At 40.9% G+C, this 19,527-nt stretch overlaps 4 protein-coding genes, 1 long non-coding RNA gene and 2 other non-coding genes across 8 annotated transcripts; 6 read left to right on the top strand and 1 right to left on the bottom strand.

Annotated features, from left to right (window-relative positions):
• Positions 1-142: 142 nt before the first annotated feature.
• On the top strand, positions 143-338 carry LOC130996397 (U2 spliceosomal RNA). Its single transcript, XR_009092578.1, has one exon. It is a non-coding gene; the product is annotated as a U2 spliceosomal RNA (small nuclear RNA).
• A 1,172-nt stretch (positions 339-1,510) lies between these two features.
• Positions 1,511-4,505, top strand: LOC130991741 (putative late blight resistance protein homolog R1B-16). 2 transcript variants are annotated; one of them, XM_057916115.1, is made up of 2 exons: positions 1,511-4,227; positions 4,388-4,505. In XM_057916115.1, the coding sequence occupies exon 1, from the start codon at positions 1,625-1,627 to the stop codon at positions 4,187-4,189; it is 2,565 nt and encodes an 854-aa protein (XP_057772098.1). In that variant the 5' UTR covers positions 1,511-1,624; the 3' UTR covers positions 4,190-4,227; positions 4,388-4,505. The 2 variants fall into 2 exon arrangements, with proteins under 2 accessions (XP_057772098.1, XP_057772097.1); XM_057916114.1 differs by having other exon boundaries at positions 4,385-4,505.
• A 2,295-nt stretch (positions 4,506-6,800) lies between these two features.
• LOC130996363 (U2 spliceosomal RNA) lies at positions 6,801-6,996 on the top strand. Its single transcript, XR_009092545.1, has one exon. It is a non-coding gene; the product is annotated as a U2 spliceosomal RNA (small nuclear RNA).
• Positions 6,997-7,169: 173 nt separating this feature from the next.
• LOC130993076 (putative late blight resistance protein homolog R1A-10) lies at positions 7,170-8,902 on the top strand. The gene has a single exon (XM_057917798.1). It carries the CDS (start codon positions 7,490-7,492, stop codon positions 8,900-8,902), a length of 1,413 nt encoding a protein of 470 aa, XP_057773781.1. The 5' UTR covers positions 7,170-7,489.
• Positions 8,903-13,991: 5,089 nt separating this feature from the next.
• LOC130991738 (putative late blight resistance protein homolog R1B-16) lies at positions 13,992-18,785 on the top strand. Its single transcript, XM_057916111.1, has 2 exons — positions 13,992-15,130; positions 16,167-18,785. Exons 1-2 carry the CDS (start codon positions 15,083-15,085, stop codon positions 18,681-18,683), a joined length of 2,565 nt encoding a protein of 854 aa, XP_057772094.1. The 5' UTR covers positions 13,992-15,082; the 3' UTR covers positions 18,684-18,785.
• Positions 14,011-15,061, top strand: LOC130993075 (putative late blight resistance protein homolog R1B-8). The gene is made up of 2 exons (XM_057917797.1): positions 14,011-14,983; positions 15,033-15,061. The coding sequence occupies exons 1-2, from the start codon at positions 14,011-14,013 to the stop codon at positions 15,059-15,061; spliced, it is 1,002 nt and encodes a 333-aa protein (XP_057773780.1).
• On the bottom strand, positions 15,918-17,009 carry LOC130991740 (uncharacterized). Its single transcript, XR_009091182.1, has 2 exons — positions 16,869-17,009; positions 15,918-16,771 (listed from the first exon to the last, which is right to left on the bottom strand). It is a non-coding gene; the product is annotated as an uncharacterized LOC130991740 (long non-coding RNA).
• Positions 18,786-19,527: the final 742 nt, after the last annotated feature.

Genomic DNA, 19,527 nt, shown 5'->3' with positions numbered 1-19,527 from the left:
CAGTAGATTCAGTGAATATATTTGGCTCTAATGTGACGTTAGGGTTAATTAATCTCTAACTTCTCTTCCCACATCGAACACGATAAGAAAGTCATCTTCGAAAATGAAATATAAAAAGGAAGGCGAGTGTATGTGAAAGCTCATACCTTTCTCGGCCTTTTGGCTAAGATCAAGTGTAGTATCTGTTCTTATCAGTTTAATATCTGATATGTGGGCCATCGGCCCACACGATATTAAATTTATTTCTTGAGGGGGAAGGCCCATCAAGATAGCTTGCTATCTGGGTCTTCAAGCGTCGCCCATGCATTGCACTATTTTACGGGCCTGGCGCACCCCACTAAGCCCAGTCTAATCTTTTCTTTTAGAAATTGCTATGTCATTCGGTCACTAAGCCCAGTCTAATCTTTTCTTTTAGAAATTGCTATGTCATTCGGTATGTTTTTTGCATTGATTTTTATTGAATTCTATATAATGTAAATAATGAATATTATCAAGATCCACACTTGGTAATGAATTTATACAATATTGTTCCCCTTTTAGAGGTGTCAAATCTGCAGTAAACTGCACAACATATATTTAAGCTTGATTAAAGTATATAATTCAATGTAGAGTACTGTGAATAAAAGCATTAATTCGTGGAGAAATCTGAAGATGCATTGACAATAATAAAGCGAAGAGGTAACCAAATCATTCAAGTATCCCAATCTTGATCAAATAAACAGTAAGTAGTTTGGTTTGACCTGATTGAAAAAGGGTGCAGATTCCAAGTTTTGAAGAAGGGTGCAGATTTACAACTTAGAATAAAAATATAAAAATTAAAGGCTTCTTTTCAAAGATCATACTCCCTCCGTCCACGAATTAAAGCCCTACTTGCACTTAAATTTTTGTCCACCAATTAAAGCCCTATTGTGCTTTATGTACCTTTTTACTCTTCTTCTTTTCCTATATTTACTACCCTTTGCCACTAATGGACCCACCTTACAACAACTTTATCATTTTTATATTCTATATTTATTACACTTTATCACTAGTGGACCCACCACACAACACCTTTAACACTTTAGTCAACTACTTTATCACTTTAGTCAACTACCCTTATATTTCATCTACAACACCTTTTTAAGCTTTCTTAGTCTCCGTGCCCACCCTCAAACGGGGCTTTAATTCGTGGACGGAGGGAGTATAATTGAAGCCCCATGTGAAAAGTATATCATTGATAGATTCAAGGCATATCATGCAAACCATAACCACCCTAAATAAATTGTAGTCAACTAATCAATTTATTAGTATAAAATAACCAGGGGGCTTAGCCCACTGGCCACCGGGTCCTCACTTAAGTGAAGTGACCCGGGTTCGATCCCTCTTGGGAGCGAATTGGAGATGGGAGATATAAGGTGGATCTTGGTGAATGGAGAGATAAGGTGGTTCTTGGAGTGGATGGGGTAAACTAATTACTAACATCTAACATGACTTTGCCCGATCAAAAAAAAAAAAAAAAAAAAACAGTTCTGTATTAATTGTTCAAAGTCAACAAAGGGCAAAGTTTCAATTCATCAACAAGTTAGATGTTGCAGCTGACTTGTTTAGATTGGATCATCTTTTGAGTGTGAATAGATCAGAAAAAATGGCCTACAATCTTCAACCCCTCATCACCATCTTACAACAACTCTTGAATCCTGAACAAACACGTTGGATTGTTGATCACAACACACCACAACTCCAATCCCTCCTCCAAAAATCTGCTTCTCTTAAGCAAATTCTTGAAAACTCTCCACTCCCCAAAGCAGAAACTAGTTTGGAGAGTGAAATCCGTGAAGCAGCACATGAAGCAGAAGATATGATTGAATCTCATATGGTCGATCAAATGCTTTCGAGGCCAGGTGATGCAAGCTTTACTTTCCTCACACCAGATCTACAGCAAGTGATGCAAAAACTTGATTCCCTGATGGAACAAGTGGTAGCGTCGCAGGTTCTCGTTTCCGGAGTTGAAAAAGAGATGCAGCTCCTGCCAGACGACACTTCATCGAGCGGCGCTTCTCCATTGCAAGATCCGAGTTGGAAGAGCATTGTGGTGGGAGTTGATGAAGACTTGATGCTGTTGAAGGATCGGCTGACTGGGACGCAAAGCAAGCTGGAGATCGTGCCCATCGTTGGAATGGGCGGAATTGGTAAAACCACTCTTGCTCGAATGCTTTATCAAGATCCACTCATTGTTGAGCACTTTAGCTCTCTTGCTTGGGTCACAATCTCACAAGATTACAATATGCGAGCAATTCTATTAGGCCTTCTTCGTTGCATAATTGGAAAAGAAGTCGATCAACATATTGAAAAGAAAAATAATGCACTAAAAGATATTTTGTATCAGAGCTTGTTTGGTAGAAAATTCTTTATTGTATTAGATGATATATGGAGCAACATATTCTGGGATGAGATAAGGAGGTACTTCCCAGACACCAATAATGGGAGCCGAATTGTGATAACCACTAGGGAATCTGTTGTGGCGAAACACGCAAGCTCACAGAGTAAACAACACGAGATGCAATTGCTAAACGAGTCAGAAAGTTGGAATTTACTTCGTCAAGAGGTGTTTGAAGAAGATGAGGATTGCCCTGCTGCATTGGAAAGGATTGGAAGGAACATTGCAACCAACTGTGGAGGGCTTCCTCTTGCAATCCATGTCGTTGGAGGGCTCTTGTCCAAGGCGAACAGGACACGAGATTTCTGGGTGAGCGTTGCGAATGATGTGAATGCTGCAGTAGCTCAATCGGGCGAGCAGTTCTCTAATATACTGTCTTTGAGTTATAACCACTTGCCGAGTCACTTGAGGCCATGTTTTCTGTACATGGGAGCTTTTCCCGAAGATTATGAGATTAAGCCCTCCAGACTCATAAGGCTATGGATAGCTGAGGGATTTCTAAGATCAAAGGGAGATAAAAGCTTGGAAGAGGAGGCTGAAGATTGTTTGAATGCTCTTGTTGCCAGAAATCTTGTTTCTGTTAGAGCATTCAAGTCCACTGGGAGACCGAAGAGATACGGGATTCATGATCTGATGAGGGATTTATGCTTAAAGAAAGGGGAAGAACAGGGATTTGTGCATGTTAAGAATAAGCGAGTTGGAATGGTGAACAAAGATTCAGTGTACAGCCTACGCCGTGTGAGTGTGCATCCATCTTATCGCATCAGAGATGTGTATGGTTCGGCAGAGTTGATGTCGTTTGCTCGTTCTTTTCTTTGCACCGGTCTTGCATCACGTGAGATTCTATCTTCTGTGTTTTTTGGCCTAAGATTGCTGAGGGTGTTGGACATACTCGAGATCAAGTTCCCACAGCTTCCAACAGAAATACTGTACCTTTTCAACTTGCACTACTTGGCATTCTCCTGCGATTCCGAAGAACTGCCTTCTTACATCTCAAGATTGTGGAATCTGCAAACCTTAGTGATTTGTTCAAGTTCGAGGAGCATTGAACTGCCAGCTGAGATATGGCAGATGACAGAGTTGAGACATTTCGTGATTTATCAAACATGGATATTCAATAAGGAAGAGAGAGATTGCAGAGGCTTCATTCTAGAAAAGCTACAGACCATCTTTACCCTTAGCGATCCAAGCGTCAGTTTCCTTGGCAGAATCCCCAACATAAAATACTTGGGAATGAACTGTTTGGGCTGCAGTACTGACCTTTCCCATCTGCACAAACTTGAAACATTGAAATTTTCCGGCTATTCCATCTCATCAAAGTTAATTCTCGTTTCCCCATCAGAATTCAGATTACCTCCTTCTTTGAGGAACTTGTCTCTTACAGAATGTGAAATAGTTCCCGAATTCATGAGATATCTTTGTGAGGAGTTACCCAATCTTGAAGTTCTCAAACTTCGAGATTGCAAGTTCGAAGGCAAGTACCCACAGGAATGGAATGCAGCGCAGCAAGAGTTCGGCAAGCTGCAGTTCCTGCTGCTTGAAGGAGTGCAACTTGTGCATTGGCAAGCCGATGAGAGCAGCTTCCCAAGACTCCGTCACCTTGTTATCCGGCGCTGCTCTGCTCTAGAGGAGATCCCCTCATGTATTGGAGACATTCCGACACTCCAAACAATCGAGTTGGATGAATGCAGCCCTTCCGTTGTGGCTTCAGCTACAGTGATCATCGAGGAGCAACGTGAGAATGGTAACGATGACCTTCAACTTCGTATGTGATGCTGGATTGTGCAAGGTCCAAATGCGAGCTCTCTCGGGTAACCAATGTTGAGTTCTTCATAGATTTGAGTTCAACTTTCTTGAATATATGCTTGTGTACAAGTTTTAATGCTTAATCCAAGTTTATTTGGGGTCTGATCTTGAGCGTTTGGAAGGGGAAAGATTTTAAATCCGGAATTTCTACTGTGGTTTCAGTAGGCTGGAGATGCAGGTGGAGCTATGTGTGTTTGGGAGATTCAAGTTTATTTAAGCCTTGTAATTTTATAAATTATTCCAAATTTCTACTTATCATGATGCATTTTGTTGTTTGACCGGACCCCTCCTTCAATATTGAAGGCCAAGCGCCTGCCCAACAGAGTTATTAGTATAATATTTAGTAAATTTAAATTTATTAGACAAAAAATTATATTTCATTGATTTTGAAGATTTATTTTTTAAATTGCAAGTGCTTCAAATATGATACCGTAAAAAATAAAGTCTGATTAGTGAAATTCTTGAGTTTGTTAAAATTATATATTGTTTTTCTAATTTTTCTATTGCATATAAAATATTGTTAATAATTTTATGTATTGAAAATAAGACTTGATCTTTTAGTCAACGTGCTTGTACTTTCAAGATTTTTTTTATAATTTTTTTCCTTAATAAAATCTCAATTTCTTTAGATTGTCTGTCAATGTAGTTTAAGACATGCTGTCGTATGCAAGTATTTCTACTTCATTTTCTTGTTACTTAAGGGCATAAGAACTTATCTTTATGATTTATTTTTCATTATTTTCAAGAATTTCATATTCATTACTCCCTCCGTCCCAGCCCAATAGGCTCGCTTTCCTTTTTGGGACGTCCCACTCCAATAGGCCCAGTCTAAAATTGGAAATAATTAGGGCTCTAATTAAAAATATAACTACTTGATTAAAGGTGATATACACCCCTAATTAAAACTCTAAAAACTCAAATAATTCACTCGCCACTTTTTTCTTCTCCCCTCTCCTTCTCTGCCGGCCACTTTTTCACCGCCTCCGCCTCCGCCATTTCCACCGCCTCCGCCGCTCCCCTTCTCCCCTCTGCCGGCCACTTTTTCTTCTCCCCTCTCCTTCTCCCCTCTTCCGCCTTTTCCATTCAGAACGATGAGCGCCGCCGCCATTTCCACCGCCTCCGCCGCTCCCCTTCTCCCCTCTGCCGGCCATGGCGCTCTTCTCCCCTCTTCCGCCTTTTCCATTCAAAACGATGAGCGCCGCCGCCATTTCCACCGCCTCCGCCGCTCCCCTTCTCCCCTCTCCCGGCCATGGCGCTCTTCTCCCCCACCAGATCTCGGAACCTCTGTCGCCGTCTCCACCGCGTGCTACCGTCTCCACCTTCCATCGCGTCCTCCGTCTCCGCCCTCCGTCGCCTGTACCGCCTCCACCGCCTCTACCCTCCACCTTCTCCACCTCGCAGATCTGGATTTTTTTTTTTCTTCAGAGTTTGATTTTTAAGTTCTTGATTTAAGGTTGCCTCATCTCCACCCTTTTCTTTCTCAAAGTTCCGTTCTTGATTTTTTTGGCATTTTTTCTGATAATTTGCTGAATTGTTGAATATGCTCTGTTGATTGCAGATCTGTTGCAGTTCCGTTCTTGAATTTTTTCTCATATTTGCTGAATTTTTTCCATTGAATATGCTCTGTTGGTTGCAGATCTGGAATTCATTGTGTTTGATTCCTCTAATTAATTTCCAGATTTTCCCTTGATTAATTCGTGCAATAAATTGCAATGCAAATTTAATTTAGTTAAATTAAATGAAAAATGAGATAATGAAGCAAATATGATTAAGAAAAAATAAGAGAACATTTAAAACCTTAATTATTGGTGGACCACACCATTTACCTACTAAAAAATGAGTTTCTTAATCTCCGTGCCGAAATGAACTGGGCCTATTGGCCTGGGACGGAGGGAGTACTATTTTTTATGACTAGTGAAAAGAACGCACATTGTACGTGTAATTAATGTTATTTTATTTAATAAAAGTAAAAAATATTGGAAACCTCTTTAATAATACTCAATAAATTAATATACTCTATAGAGTATTAAATGAAGACATTAATTTTGTTATATTGATGGTTTTCTCTCAAAATGAAATTGATTTAAATTATTTGTTTCACAATCTATAAATTTAATTATTACTCCATCCATCCCGCGAAGCTTGATACTCATTAAATTTAATATTATACTATTCAATACGCATTAAATTTAATATTATATTCATCACCACTATAAACCGCATGCAGGTGGAATTGAACTCAAAGCCTCTCACAAAAGAGAATCTTTGGTTGCCTCAGCTTTACTACTTGAGTAAAGCTTCGTGGGCGTTATTATACACTATTTCAAATTTAAAACTATAAATTAACATAATTTTTTTGCTATAAGTAATATAAATTTGCTCATAACTTCCAAAATAAAGTACTGTAATTCAATAGTGGCCAATTTGTTAGGCACACAGTAGATTCAGTGAATATATTTGGCTCTAATGTGACGCTAGGGTTAATTAATCTCGAACTTCTCTTCCCACATCGAACACGATAAGAAAGTCATCTTCGAAAATGAAATATAAAACGGAAGGTGAGTGTATGTAAAAGCTCATACCTTTCTCGGCCTTTTGGCTAAGATCAAGTGTAGTATCTGTTCTTATCAGTTTAATATCTGATATGTGGGCCATCGGCCCACACGATATTAAATTTATTTCTTGAGGGGGAAGGCCCATTAAGATAGCTTGCTATCTGGGTCTTCAAGCGTCGCCCATGCGTTGCACTATTGCACGGGCCTGGCGCAACCCACTAAGCCAAGTTTAATCTTTTCTATTAGAAATTGCTATGCCATCCGGTATATTTTTTGCATTGATTTTTATTGAATTCAATATAATTTAAATAATGAATATTGACACTTAATGAATTTATACAATATTGTTATGCCATTCAGTATGTAGTTTGGTTTTCCTTATTGAAAAAGGGTGCAGATTCCAAGTTTTGAACTAGGGTGCAGATTTACAACTTAGAATAAAAATATAAAAATTAAAGGCTTCTTTTCAAGATCATATAATTGAAGCCCCATGTGAAAAGTATATCATTGATAGATTCAAGGCATATCATGCAAACCATAACCACCCTAAATAAATTGTAGCCAACTAATCAATTTATTAGTATAAAATAACAGTTCTGTATTAATTGTTCAAAGTCAACAAAGGGCAAAGTTTCAATTCATCAACAAGTTAGATGTTGCAGCTGACTTGTTTAGATTGGATCATCTTTTGAGTGTGAATAGATCAGAAAAAATGGCCTACAATCTTCAACCCCTCATCACCATCTTACAACAACTCTTGAATCCTGAACAAACACGTTGGATTGTTGATCACAACAAACCACAACTCCAATCCCTCCTCCAAAAATCTGCTTCTCTTAAGCAAATTCTTGAAAACTCTCCACTCCCAAAAGCAGAAACTAGTTTGGAGAGTGAAATCCGTGAAGCAGCACATGAAGCAGAAGATATGATTGAATCTCATATGGTGGAGCAAATGCTTTCGAAGCCAGGTGATGTGAGCTTAGCTTTCCTCACACCAGATCTACAGCAAGTGATGCAAAAACTTGATTCCGTAATGGAACAAGGGGTAGCGTCGCAGGAACTTGTTTTCGGAGTTGAAGAAGTGCTGCAGCTACTGCCTGATAACACTTCATCGGGTGGCGCTTCTCCATTTCAAGATCCGAGTTGGAAGAGCATTGTGGTGGGAGTTGATGAAGACTTGATGCTGTTGAAGGATCGGCTGATTGGGACGCATTGCAAGCTGGAGATCGTGCCCATCGTTGGAATGGGCGGAATTGGTAAAACCACTCTTGCTCGAAAGCTTTATCAAGATCCACTCATTGTTGAGGTCTTTAGCTCTCTTGCTTGGGTCACAATCTCACAAGATTACGATATGAAAGCAATTCTATTAGGCCTTCTTCGTTGCATAATTGGAAAAGAAGTTGATCAACTTATTGAGAAGAAAATTAATGCACTAAAAGATATTTTGTATCAGAGCTTGTTTGGTAGAAAATACTTTATTGTATTAGATGATATATGGAGCAACATATTCTGGGACGAGATAAGAAAATACTTCCCAGACAACAACAATGGGAGCCGAATTGTGATAACCACTAGGGAATCTGTCGTGGCGAAAGATATCAACTCACAGAGCAAACAACACGAGATGCAATTGCTTAGCAAGTCGGAAAGTTGGAATCTACTTCGCCAAGAGGTGTTTAAAGAAGAGGAGGATTGCCCTGCTGCATTGGAAAGGATCGGAAGGAGCATTGCAAGCAACTGTGGAGGGCTTCCTCTTGCCATCCATGTCGTCGGAGGGCTCTTGTCCAAGGCAAACAGGACACAAGATTTTTGGGAGAACGTTGCGAATGATGTGAGTGCTGCAGTAGCTCAATCGGGCGAGCAGTTCTCTAATATACTGTCTTTGAGTTATAACCACTTGCCGAGTCACTTGAGGCCATGTTTTCTCTACATGGGAGCTTTTCCCGAAGATTATGAGATTAAGCCCTCGAGACTCATAAGGCTATGGGTAGCTGAGGGATTTCTGAGATCAAATGGAGATAAAAGCTTGGAAGAGGAGGCTGAAGATTGTTTGACTGCTCTTGTTGCCAGAAATCTTGTTTCTGTTAGAGCAGTCAAGTCTACTGGCAGACCGAAGAGATGTTAGTAAAAAATGGAAGTAGGTAAGCCACCTACCACCTCCACCATTTGCCACCTACCACCATCTACCACCTACCACCTCTCATCCCCTATAAAATCCTTCCTCGCAGCAGCAACACAACACACCAAAACAACTATCAAACAAAGCTTTCAGCTAAGAAAGATAGAGAGAGAAATAGAGAGAGAAAAATCTTGTGAGAGAAAACTTCAGTGTGGAAGTTATACACGAGTGATAAAAGTGAGTTGAGAGATAGCCTCTGCGTAGGCAGATACAAAATACAGTGTGGTAATTTTGTTGTACTCCTCCTTTTGAGATTCTCTAATATATTGGTGTGGGTCCGTGGACGTAGGCAGTTTGGCCGAACCACGTTAAAAATATCGGTGTCATTTATTTTTCTCGTTTCATATCGGTCGATATCCAAAATGTTGCGTCTAATTTCCTAACAACTGGTATCAGAGCCACGTTGGTGGCGAAATTTTTTTTCTTGCGCTGGTACTATTCACGTGAATAGTGAATTCGTGAATAGTAAATTTTGCGAACAGTGTTTCGTGCGCAACGGTAATTATTCTTTTAAAATTCTTAGTATGCTCTGTGGTTGCAGTGTAAACTGAACCTCCACATCAGAAACGAATTTTTTGAGAAAATTATCGTGTTTTTTGATCGAGTGGGAGCAATGTCGACAGACGATAAAATTTCCAAAATGGAGAAATTCAATGGTGTGAATTTTGGATTTTGGAAAATGCAAATGGAGGATTACTTGTACCAGAAGGACCTGTATAAGCCCTTGAAGGAAAAGCCAGTGGATATGAAGGACGACGAGTGGGAGGTGCTTGATCGAAAAGCACTCGGCGCAATCAGACTGACCTTGTCAAAGTCAGTCGCCTTCAACATAAAGCATGAGAAGACAACAGCGTCTCTCATGAAAGCTTTATCCAGCATGTACGAGCAGCCGTCTGCAGCAAATAAAGTTCATTTGATCAAGAAATTGTTCAATATGAAAATGACGGAGAGCGGAAGATTTGGAGAACATTTGAACGAGTTCAACGAAGTGACGGACCAACTTACCACGGTGGACATCAAATTCGATGATGAGGTCCGGGCTTTGTTAATTCTTGGGCAGTTACCTGAGAGCTGGAATGGCACAGTCACGGCCATTAGCAGCTCTGCCGGTAAGTCCAAAATGAAGTTCGATGATGTCGTGAGCATGATCTTAACCGAGGAGATCCGGAGGCAGTCAGATGTAGTCTCCACTTCAGGTGCCGCTTTAAATGCAGAAAGCAGAGGCAGAAACTCAAACAGAAGTCAAGGGCGTGGACGGAGCAAGTCAAGGAATGGCAGGCAGAGCTCCAGGATCCACAAGAATTCCAACAAATCAAAGTCTGTTGAATGTTGGAACTGTGGTCAGGTCGGACACTACAGAACGCAGTGTAAAGTACCTTCAAAGGGAAACGAGACAAAGACCGAAGCCAATGTTGTGGCTGAAGAAGAAGGCGATGCCTTGATATGTTCCATGGAGAAAAGGGCCGAGTATTGGGTCATAGACTCTGGAGCATCTTTCCATGCCACCTCGAATCGAAATTCCTTCATAAATTACATGTCGGGAAATTTCGGAGAAGTATATCTCGGAGATGATCACCCATGCAGCGTGGTGGGCATAGGAGAAGTACAGATCAAACTCAATGGATCTGTATGGAAATTGAAGGACGTGAGACACATTCCAGAGTTGAGGAAGAACTTGATCTCCGTCAAGCAATTGTCAAGAGAAGGATGTGATACACACTTCTCAGGTGATTATTGGAAAATCACTAAGGGCGCAATGATTCTTGCACGTGGCAAGGATACTGGAAGCCTATACACAACGATGAATGCGTGTGTGACAATTGCAGTTGCTGATAGCAAGAAGAATGCAAATTTGTGGCACCAAAGACTTGGGCACATGAGCCAGAAAGGGCTCAAGTATATGCATTCGAAAGGGAAACTACCAGAGCTTCAGTCTGTTGATATAGACTTTTGCGAAAGTTGTATCTACGGGAAGCAGAAGAGGGTGAGTTTCAATACCAGTGGTAGAACTCCGAAGCAAGTAAAGCTTGAGTTAGTCCACACAGATGTTTGGGGCCCAGCAACAGTTTCATCCAATGGCGGAAAGTCTTACTTTGTGACTTTCATCGATGACCACTCGAGAAAGGTGTGGGTTTACTTCTTGAGACACAAGTCAGAGGTGTTCGAGGCGTTCAAGAAGTGGAAGGCCATGGTGGAAAATGAAACTGGCTTACGGATAAAGAAGTTGAGATCCGATAATGGTGGAGAATACGAAGATATGGCGTTCAAGAAATTTTGTTACCAGGATGGCATCAAGTTAGAAAGGACGTTGCCAGGGACACCACAACAAAATGGAGTTGCAGAACGCATGAACCGGACGTTGACAGAAAGAGCTAGGAGCATGAGGATACATGCAGGACTGCCAACACAATTTTGGGCAGAAGCTGTCAACACAGCGGCATATCTCGTTAACCATGGGCCATCTGTACCATTGGAGTACAGAATACCTGAGGAAGTTTGGAGCGGCAAAGAAATTAAACTTTCTCACTTGAAAGTATTTGGTTGTGTCGCGTATGTACACATTAGTGATAATGCCAGGAGTAAGCTCGACTCCAAATCACTAAAATGTACTTTCATTGGATATGGTGGAGATGAGTTCGGGTACCGTTTTTGGGATGACAAAAACAGGAAGGTCATTCGAAGCAGGAATGTCATATTCAATGAAAATGTGATGTACAAGGACAGGAATGCAGTGCAGTCCACCGACACAACAAGTGACGATCCAACATACGTTGATCCAGATGATACTGCAGAGTGCAGTACATCAAAGCAAACAGATGAAGGTTTGCAGACGGAGGAGCCCAACTCTGAGGCTGATCCACCACAGTCTCCAGTTCCAGCTCCAACTCCTATACCCAGGAGGTCATCTCGACCTCATGTTCCAAACAGGAAGTACATGAATCAAATGTTACTGACCGATGCTGGTGAACCTGAATTCTATGAAGAAGCATGTCAAGTCGGAGATTCTGTCAAGTGGGAGCTTGCAATGAAAGAAGAGATAAAATCTCTTATCTCTAATATGACGTGGGAACTAGTTGAGTTGCCCAAAGGAAAGAAAGCTCTACACAACAAATGGGTGTACAGAATCAAAGAAGAGCATGATGGTTCAAAGCGATATAAGGCAAGATTGGTAGTCAAAGGTTTCCAACAGGAAGAAGGAATTGACTACACAGATATCTTTGCTCCGGTTGTAAAGTTGACAACAATCCGGTCGGTCCTGAGTATTGTCGCAACGGAGGACTTGCATCTAGAGCAGTTAGATGTGAAAACTGCTTTCCTCAATGGTGACTTAGAGGAGGAAATATACATGCAACAACCAGATGGATTCTCTGTCAAAGGAAAGGAGAAGCTGGTGTGCAAGTTGAAAAAGAGCCTGTATGGCTTGAAGCAAGCTCCAAAGCAATGGTACAAGAAGTTTGATGGATTCATGCAGAAAAATGGCTACATGAAGTGCAATGCTGACCATTGTTGTTACTTCAAGAGGTTCGAGTCCAGCTATATCATCTTGCTACTTTATGTTGATGACATGTTAGTAGCCGGCTCAGACTTGAACGAAATCAAGAAGTTGAAAAGACAGCTTTCAGCGGAGTTCGAGATGAAGGACTTAGGAGAAGCAAAGCAAATTCTCGGGATGAGAATTTACAGAGACAAGCAAAAAGGTGTTTTGCAGTTGTCTCAGGCCAACTACGTCAATCGAATCTTGCAAAGATTCAACATGAGCAGTGCTAAGCCGGTTAGCTCAGCATTAGCTAACCATTTCCGCCTATCCAAAGAGCACTCTCCAAAGACTAAGGAGGAAAGAGACTTCATGGCTAAAATTCCTTATGCCTCAGCCATTGGAAGTCTGATGTATGCCATGGTCTGTACTAGACCAGATATCGCTCATGCAGTGGGAGTTGTGAGCAGATTTATGGCAAATCCAGGAAAGCAGCATTGGGAAGCAGTAAAATGGATATTGAGATATCTACGTGGATCTACTGATAGATGCTTATGCTTTCGACGAGGTGATGTAGCACTACAAGGTTTTGTAGATGCAGATTTTGCCGGTGAGGTAGATCGCAGGAGAAGCACTACCGGTTATGTCTTTACTGTTGGCACGACTGCTGTTAGTTGGATCTCGCAGATACAAAAGATTGTTGCTTTATCCACTACAGAAGCAGAGTACGTGGCAATCACCGAGGCTAGCAAAGAAATGATCTGGTTACAAGGGTTGTTGGCAGAATTGGGTTTTGATCAGACGAAGAATGTCTTGCACAGCGATAGTCAGAGTGCGATACATCTGGCAAAGAATTCAGCATTTCATTCTAGAACGAAGCATATTGGACTTCGTTATCATTTCATCAGATCTCTGTTGGAGGATGAGGTGTTAATACTTGAAAAGATCCAAGGAGCTCAAAATCCAGCCGACATGCTTACAAAGGCAGTAACCATTGATAAATTGAAGTTGTGCTCAGCTTCAATTGGTTTGCTAGAATGACAAAGACAGAAAGGCTGTTGCGTTGATCGAGGTGTGAAGACAGATTGAAATCAGTCTTCAAGTGGGAGATTGTTAGTAAAAAATGGAAGTAGGTAAGCCACCTACCACCTCCACCATTTGCCACCTACCACCATCTACCACCTACCACCTCTCATCCCCTATAAAATCCTTCCTCGCAGCAGCAACACAACACACCAAAACAACTATCAAACAAAGCTTTCAGCTAAGAAAGATAGAGAGAGAAATAGAGAGAGAAAAATCTTGTGAGAGAAAACTTCAGTGTGGAAGTTATACACGAGTGATAAAAGTGAGTTGAGAGATAGCCTCTGCGTAGGCAGATACAAAATACAGTGTGGTAATTTTGTTGTACTCCTCCTTTTGAGATTCTCTAATATATTGGTGTGGGTCCGTGGACGTAGGCAGTTTGGCCGAACCACGTTAAAAATATCGGTGTCATTTATTTTTCTCGTTTCATATCGGTCGATATCCAAAATGTTGCGTCTAATTTCCTAACAAGAGATACGGCATTCATGATCTGATGAGGGATTTATGCTTGAAGAAAGCAGAACATGAAAGATTTGTGCATGTTAAGAACAAGCTAGTTGGAAAGGTCGAGAAAGATTCAGTGTACAGCCTACGCCGTGTGAGTGTGCATCCGTCTTATCGCATCAGAGATGTGTATGCTTCGGAAGAGTTGATGTCGTTTGCCCGTTCTTTTCTTTGCACTTGTGTTGCATCACGTGATGTTCTATCTTCTGTGTTTTTTGGTCTGAGAATGCTGAGGGTATTGGACATAATCGAGATCAAGTTCCCACAGTTTCCAACAGAAATACTGCACATTTTCAACTTACGCTACTTAGCATTCTCCTTCGATTCCAAGCAACTGCCTTCTTATATCTCAAGATTATGGAATCTGCAAACCTTAGTAATTTGTTCAGCTTCGATCAAATATGTGCCAGCTGAGATATGGCAGATGGCAGAGTTAAGACACGTCAAGTTTTATGATGCATATGTTGAAGAAAGTGATTGGAGAGGCTTAGTTCTAGAAAAGCTACAGAGCATCTCTACTATTAGCGATCCAAGCGTCAGATTCCTTGGCAGAATCCCCAACATAAAATACTTGGGAATTGAAAGTTTGCACCAATTTGACCTTTCCCATCTGCACAAACTTGAAACATTGAAATTTTCTTGCTATTCAAGTTCTACTCCCGTTTCCCTAACAGAATTCAGATTACCTCCTTCTGTGAGGAACTTGTCTTTTACAAGATGTGAAATAGCTGTCGAATTCATGGAATATCTTTGTGAGGAGTTGCCAAATCTCGAAGTTCTTAAACTTCGAGATTGCAAGTTCAAAGGTGTGTGGGATGCAGAGCAGCAAGAGTTCAGCAAGCTGCAGTTCTTGCTACTTGAAGATGTGCAGCTGGTGCAATGGCAAGCCGATGAGAGCAGCTTCCCAAGACTCCGTCACCTTGTTATCCGGCGCTGCTCTGCTCTAGAGGAGATCCCCTCCGGTATTGGAGATATTCCGACGCTCCAAACAATCGAGTTGGATGAATGCAGCCCTTCCGTGGTGGCTTCAGCTACACTGATCATCGAGGAGCAACGCGAGAATGGTAACGATGAGCTTCAACTTCGTATGTGATGCCGATTTGTGCAAGGTTAAAATGCTAGCTCTCTCAACTATCCAATCTTAACTTCATAAATTATTCCAAATTTCTACTTATCATGATGCATGATGTTGTTTCTTTGGTTGTCAATAATCGAACTTCTTTTAGGTTTTGAATAATTGATTTGATTGTCTGTCAATGTCGCTTAAGATATGCTGTTGTATCCAAGTATTCCTACTTCATTTCCTTGTTCGGTTTCAGTTTTATTTAAGGGCATAACAACTTATCTTCAAGATTTATTGTTTATTCTTTTCAAGGATTTAATGTTCATTGTTTTTCATAGATTATGTGGTGATTCTGCTATCACAGTTTAGTTTCTAGGTACAAAGTATACGTGTATGTTCAGCCAAGTTAATTTGAAGTTTCTTTTGCTTATTGTTTCATTTTTTTTTAAATAACGAAAAAATTCTGCTTTTCTACTAACTGTTTGGCACTTAGGCTGAACAGCATGAGCAGGCCAAGGCACAAGATGCAGTTTTTTGGTGGGAAGTGTGCAACTAGCATCAATCTCCCCTGCTCTAATCCATCAAACATTGCTATTATTCCACCTCAAAGATCTATTGGGCTTCAATTTGTTTTCTCATTGTGGCTCAAAAATCAAAATACTAACTTAATTAGTTTGGTTAAAACAATCCCATTTAGATCGACCTACACTTATGAAAGTGAATTCAAGAATGTATTGGTGATTTTCTAGCCAAAGTTTGGATTAGATTGGGTTGGGCTGGGCCGCTATAAGAGCTGCAGTCAGATCAAAGTCAATAGTCTCACATCCTACAAATAAAGATTAATCCATATATTATTAATATTAGCCGTCACAGTTTTATATTAACAGCTCACATGTAACAACCATCTTCGTTCACACTTCACAAAAGGTCAACTGCAGCCAACTTGCAACATATAAAATATACAACATTTTTCTGTTTGCTTGTTGCAAGTGCTGCTGTTATTTTACTTGTGTTTTTGAGAGAGAGAGAGAGAGAGCAGAAAAATGGCTTACAATCTAAAACCTCTCATCATAATTCTCCAGGAAATCCTGAAACCTGATCAAGAGCGATGGGATTTTGATGACGTTCAACCACAACTAATATCCCTCCTAGAAATAGCAACTTCTTTGAAACAGATTCTTGAAAAATCTGTTGTGCCAAGTGGCCCCAAAAGGGAAAGATTAGAGAGTCAAATCCAAGATGCAGCACATGAAGCAGAGGACATCATTGAATCCCACATGGTCAATCAGGTGATGTCTGAAAGCTCGAGCTTCACAATTTACCCACCAGATTTGGAGCAAGTGATCCAACAGCTTCATTCTGTGATGTCGTTTGTCAATGGGATACAAATATCGACAACTAGTTCATCTGTTGCGGCTGCTGCTGCTGCTGTTGCTGCTTCGTTCTCGCCTGCCAAGAACACTGTGGTGGGACTTGATCAAGATTTGATGGAGTTGATGGATCGGCTGAGAGGACAGGAGAGCAAGCTGGAGATCATCCCCATCCTCGGAATGGGTGGGATAGGTAAAACCACCCTTGCTCGAACTCTCTATGATGATCAATCCATTGCTTCTCACTTTGATATCTGTGCTTGGACCACAATTTCACAAGAATACAAGGTGCGAGCAATCCTATTAGGCCTTTTAACCTGCATAAATAAAGAGCTCATTACTCCTGATCTCCTAAAACAGGAAGATAACGAGTTGAAAGATGTTATATATAAGAGCTTGTATGGTAGAAGATACCTGATTGTATTAGATGACATGTGGGGTGCCGACTCTTGGAACTCTGTGCAAAGGTGCTTTCCCGACAATGATAATCATAGTCGAATCATGCTCACGAGTAGGGGTTCAAATGTGGGTAAAGATGTAGCAGGCTCGGGGAGTTACCAGCATGAGATGAATCTGTTAACCGAGTCCCAGAGCTGGACTCTACTTTCCCAGAAGGTGTTTGGGAAAGCCGAATGCCCTGCTGAATTACAAGGCATTGGAAGAAACATCGCGAGTGATTGTGGTGGGCTTCCTCTTGCAATCCATGTGATCGGAGGGCTCCTGTCCGAGACCGAGAGATCAGTAGATGCATGGGACCCCGTTGGCAACAACGTGAGATCAGCTATAGCTGAGAAAGACAAGCAGTTCTCCAACATATTGTCGTTGAGTTACAATCACTTGCCTAGCTACTTGAAACCATGCTTTCTATACATGGGAGCTTTTCCAGAGGATTATGAGGTGCGTGGCTCTAGGTTGATGAGTTTGTGGGCAGCTGAGGGGTTTGCAGAAGCTGATGAAGCAGAGGGCTACTTGACTTCTCTGGTGGAGAGGAATCTACTTATGGTTACACAAAAAGGTTCCAACGGAAAACCAAAGAGCTACGGCATCCATGATCTGTTGAGGGATCTATGCATAAGGAAAGCTGAAGAGGAGAAGTTTTTTCATGTCACGCCTCCTAGTGTCCTAAAGGGCACATTCTACAGCCCGCGTCGTCAGAGAGTTTACTATTCTTTAAGATATTCTTTAGCCTACTCATCCACCCGTTCTTTCATATGCGGCTATGGTGATTTATTACGGGGTCAGAGTGGCTCTTTCTTGGATGTGGCAAGATTGGTTAGAGTGTTGGATGTGTTGGACGACAATCCATATGACTTGGAGTTCCCAACGAAGATATTACAACTTGTCAACTTACGCTACTTAGCTTTCTTCTGTGGTCCGCAGCTACCTTATGAGATATCAAGATTCCGAAATCTGCAAACATTGATTGTTTTGCGCGGCATGGACGCTGTGGTGGATGTACCCTCGGAGATATGGGAGATGCCTGAGTTGAGATGCCTCAAGTTGAAGGGATCAACCATGCGCTATGCTGGCTATGGGAGAAGGTTCATTCGAGAGAAGATGCAAACCATCTCTACTGTACAATTACACAGACTAACCAATGTCCATTTCTTCAGCGGCTTTCCCAATATAAAAAGCTTGGGACTTGATACCGTGGGCTACGAGAATGGACCGGTAGGATGGGCTGTAAACCTTCTCCATCTACACAAACTTGAAAAGCTAAGATGCTCATCTTACTTACCCTCAACCGGCGATTTTTTGGGTAATATATTGTTGCCTCCGTCTCTGAGAAAACTGACTCTCAATGAATGTGGCATACCTGGGAAGTTCATGAGGACTCTCTCTCAACTGCCGCACCTTCAAGTACTCCAAATACGTAAGTGTCACTTCACGAGTGCAGAGTGGGAGGCCACGGAAGAAGATGAGTTCAGTTCGCTGCAGTTGCTAAGTCTTGAAGCTCATAATCTGGTGCGCTGGAGAGCTGATGAGAGCAATTTCCCTAGACTCAGACATCTTCTTTTAACAGATTGTTGGGAGCTAGAGGAAATCCCTTGCAGCATTGGAGAAATCCCCACCCTTCAACTAATTGAGTTGTATGGTTGCAGTCCTACTGCAGTGGCCTCAGCAAGAGAGATTCAAGAGGTGCAGCAATCTGAGTACGACAACTACGACCTCCAACTTCGTATATATGTCAGAAAGTCCGAATTTGAATGGGAACTACAAGTCCCTTGAAGTTAATTTTGAGTATCTTTTATTTCATGAGTAACTTTCTTCCCATCTCTTCTTCTCTGTCATGATTCTTTTTACTTCGATATGATTCTTATTTTAAGCTCATCTTTCTCTCTTGAAATTAAGCAAGAAATATTTGAATTTGATGTTTAATTCTTGGAAGATTTAGCCTTTTGAGGTCCTTCCCACATTCAATGTTTCATTCATTTACTAGAAACTAGATTAATAGAAGGGCATGGGGGGGCGCATGGATTTTAGTCTGTTCCCCCTTCCAAAAAACTAAAGTATATCTATGTGTTCAAGATTATTAATCATTCTAAACTAGTATTAATCCAATTCCCAAACTTCACATTAACTTGGCTGAACATGCATGTATAAACTTTGACTTGTGGCAAGGAATTTGAAGACCAAGAAACTAAACTGTGTAAGCAGAATCACCACAAAATCTATGGAAAACAATTAACATATTAAATCAATGAAAATAATAAAAAATAAGTCATGAAGATAAGTTCTCATGCCATTAAATAAAACTGAAACCAAACAACAAAATGAAGTACAAATTTACTTGGATACAACAGCAAATCTTAAATTCTTAAGCGACATTGATAGACAATCAATTCAAGAAACTAATTAGAAGATGCTCGATCTTTCACAACCAAAGAAACAACATCATGCATGATAAGTAGAAATGTTAATAAACGCAATGGGAGATCAAGATTCGTTTGATGCAAACGAATGGATCAAGTTAGCTCAGCAAGAACTCTAACTTTACGAACAAACAAAGAAAGGTGACACTAGATTTTTACATGGTTTGATTCAATTGAATCTACGTCCACCGGAGATCAAC

The sequence above is a fragment of the Salvia miltiorrhiza genome, chromosome 7 (assembly GCF_028751815.1).
Source record: "Salvia miltiorrhiza cultivar Shanhuang (shh) chromosome 7, IMPLAD_Smil_shh, whole genome shotgun sequence".
Lineage (NCBI taxonomy): Eukaryota > Viridiplantae > Streptophyta > Magnoliopsida > Lamiales > Lamiaceae > Salvia > Salvia miltiorrhiza.
The sequence above is the reverse complement of the archived record's forward strand: the minus strand, read 5'-3'. Positions and strand labels throughout refer to the sequence as shown.

What these genes read in the sequence shown, in the direction of transcription:
- LOC130991738 (XM_057916111.1), top strand. Translation starts at nt 15,083, where the DNA reads ATGGTAACGATGAGCTTCAACTTCGTATGTGATGCCGATTTGTGCAAG. An exon ending in GTGATGCCGATTTGTGCAAG is followed by an intron (nt 15,131 to 16,166) that starts GTTAAAATGCTA and finishes ATAATTCTCCAG; the next exon opens with GAAATCCTGAAACCTGATCA.
- LOC130993075 (XM_057917797.1), top strand. Translation starts at nt 14,011, where the DNA reads ATGAGGGATTTATGCTTGAAGAAAGCAGAACATGAAAGATTTGTGCAT. An exon ending in TCTAGAGGAGATCCCCTCCG is followed by an intron (nt 14,984 to 15,032) that starts GTATTGGAGATA and finishes GGATGAATGCAG; the next exon opens with CCCTTCCGTGGTGGCTTCAG.
- LOC130991741 (XM_057916115.1), top strand. Translation starts at nt 1,625, where the DNA reads ATGGCCTACAATCTTCAACCCCTCATCACCATCTTACAACAACTCTTG.
- LOC130993076 (XM_057917798.1), top strand. Translation starts at nt 7,490, where the DNA reads ATGGCCTACAATCTTCAACCCCTCATCACCATCTTACAACAACTCTTG.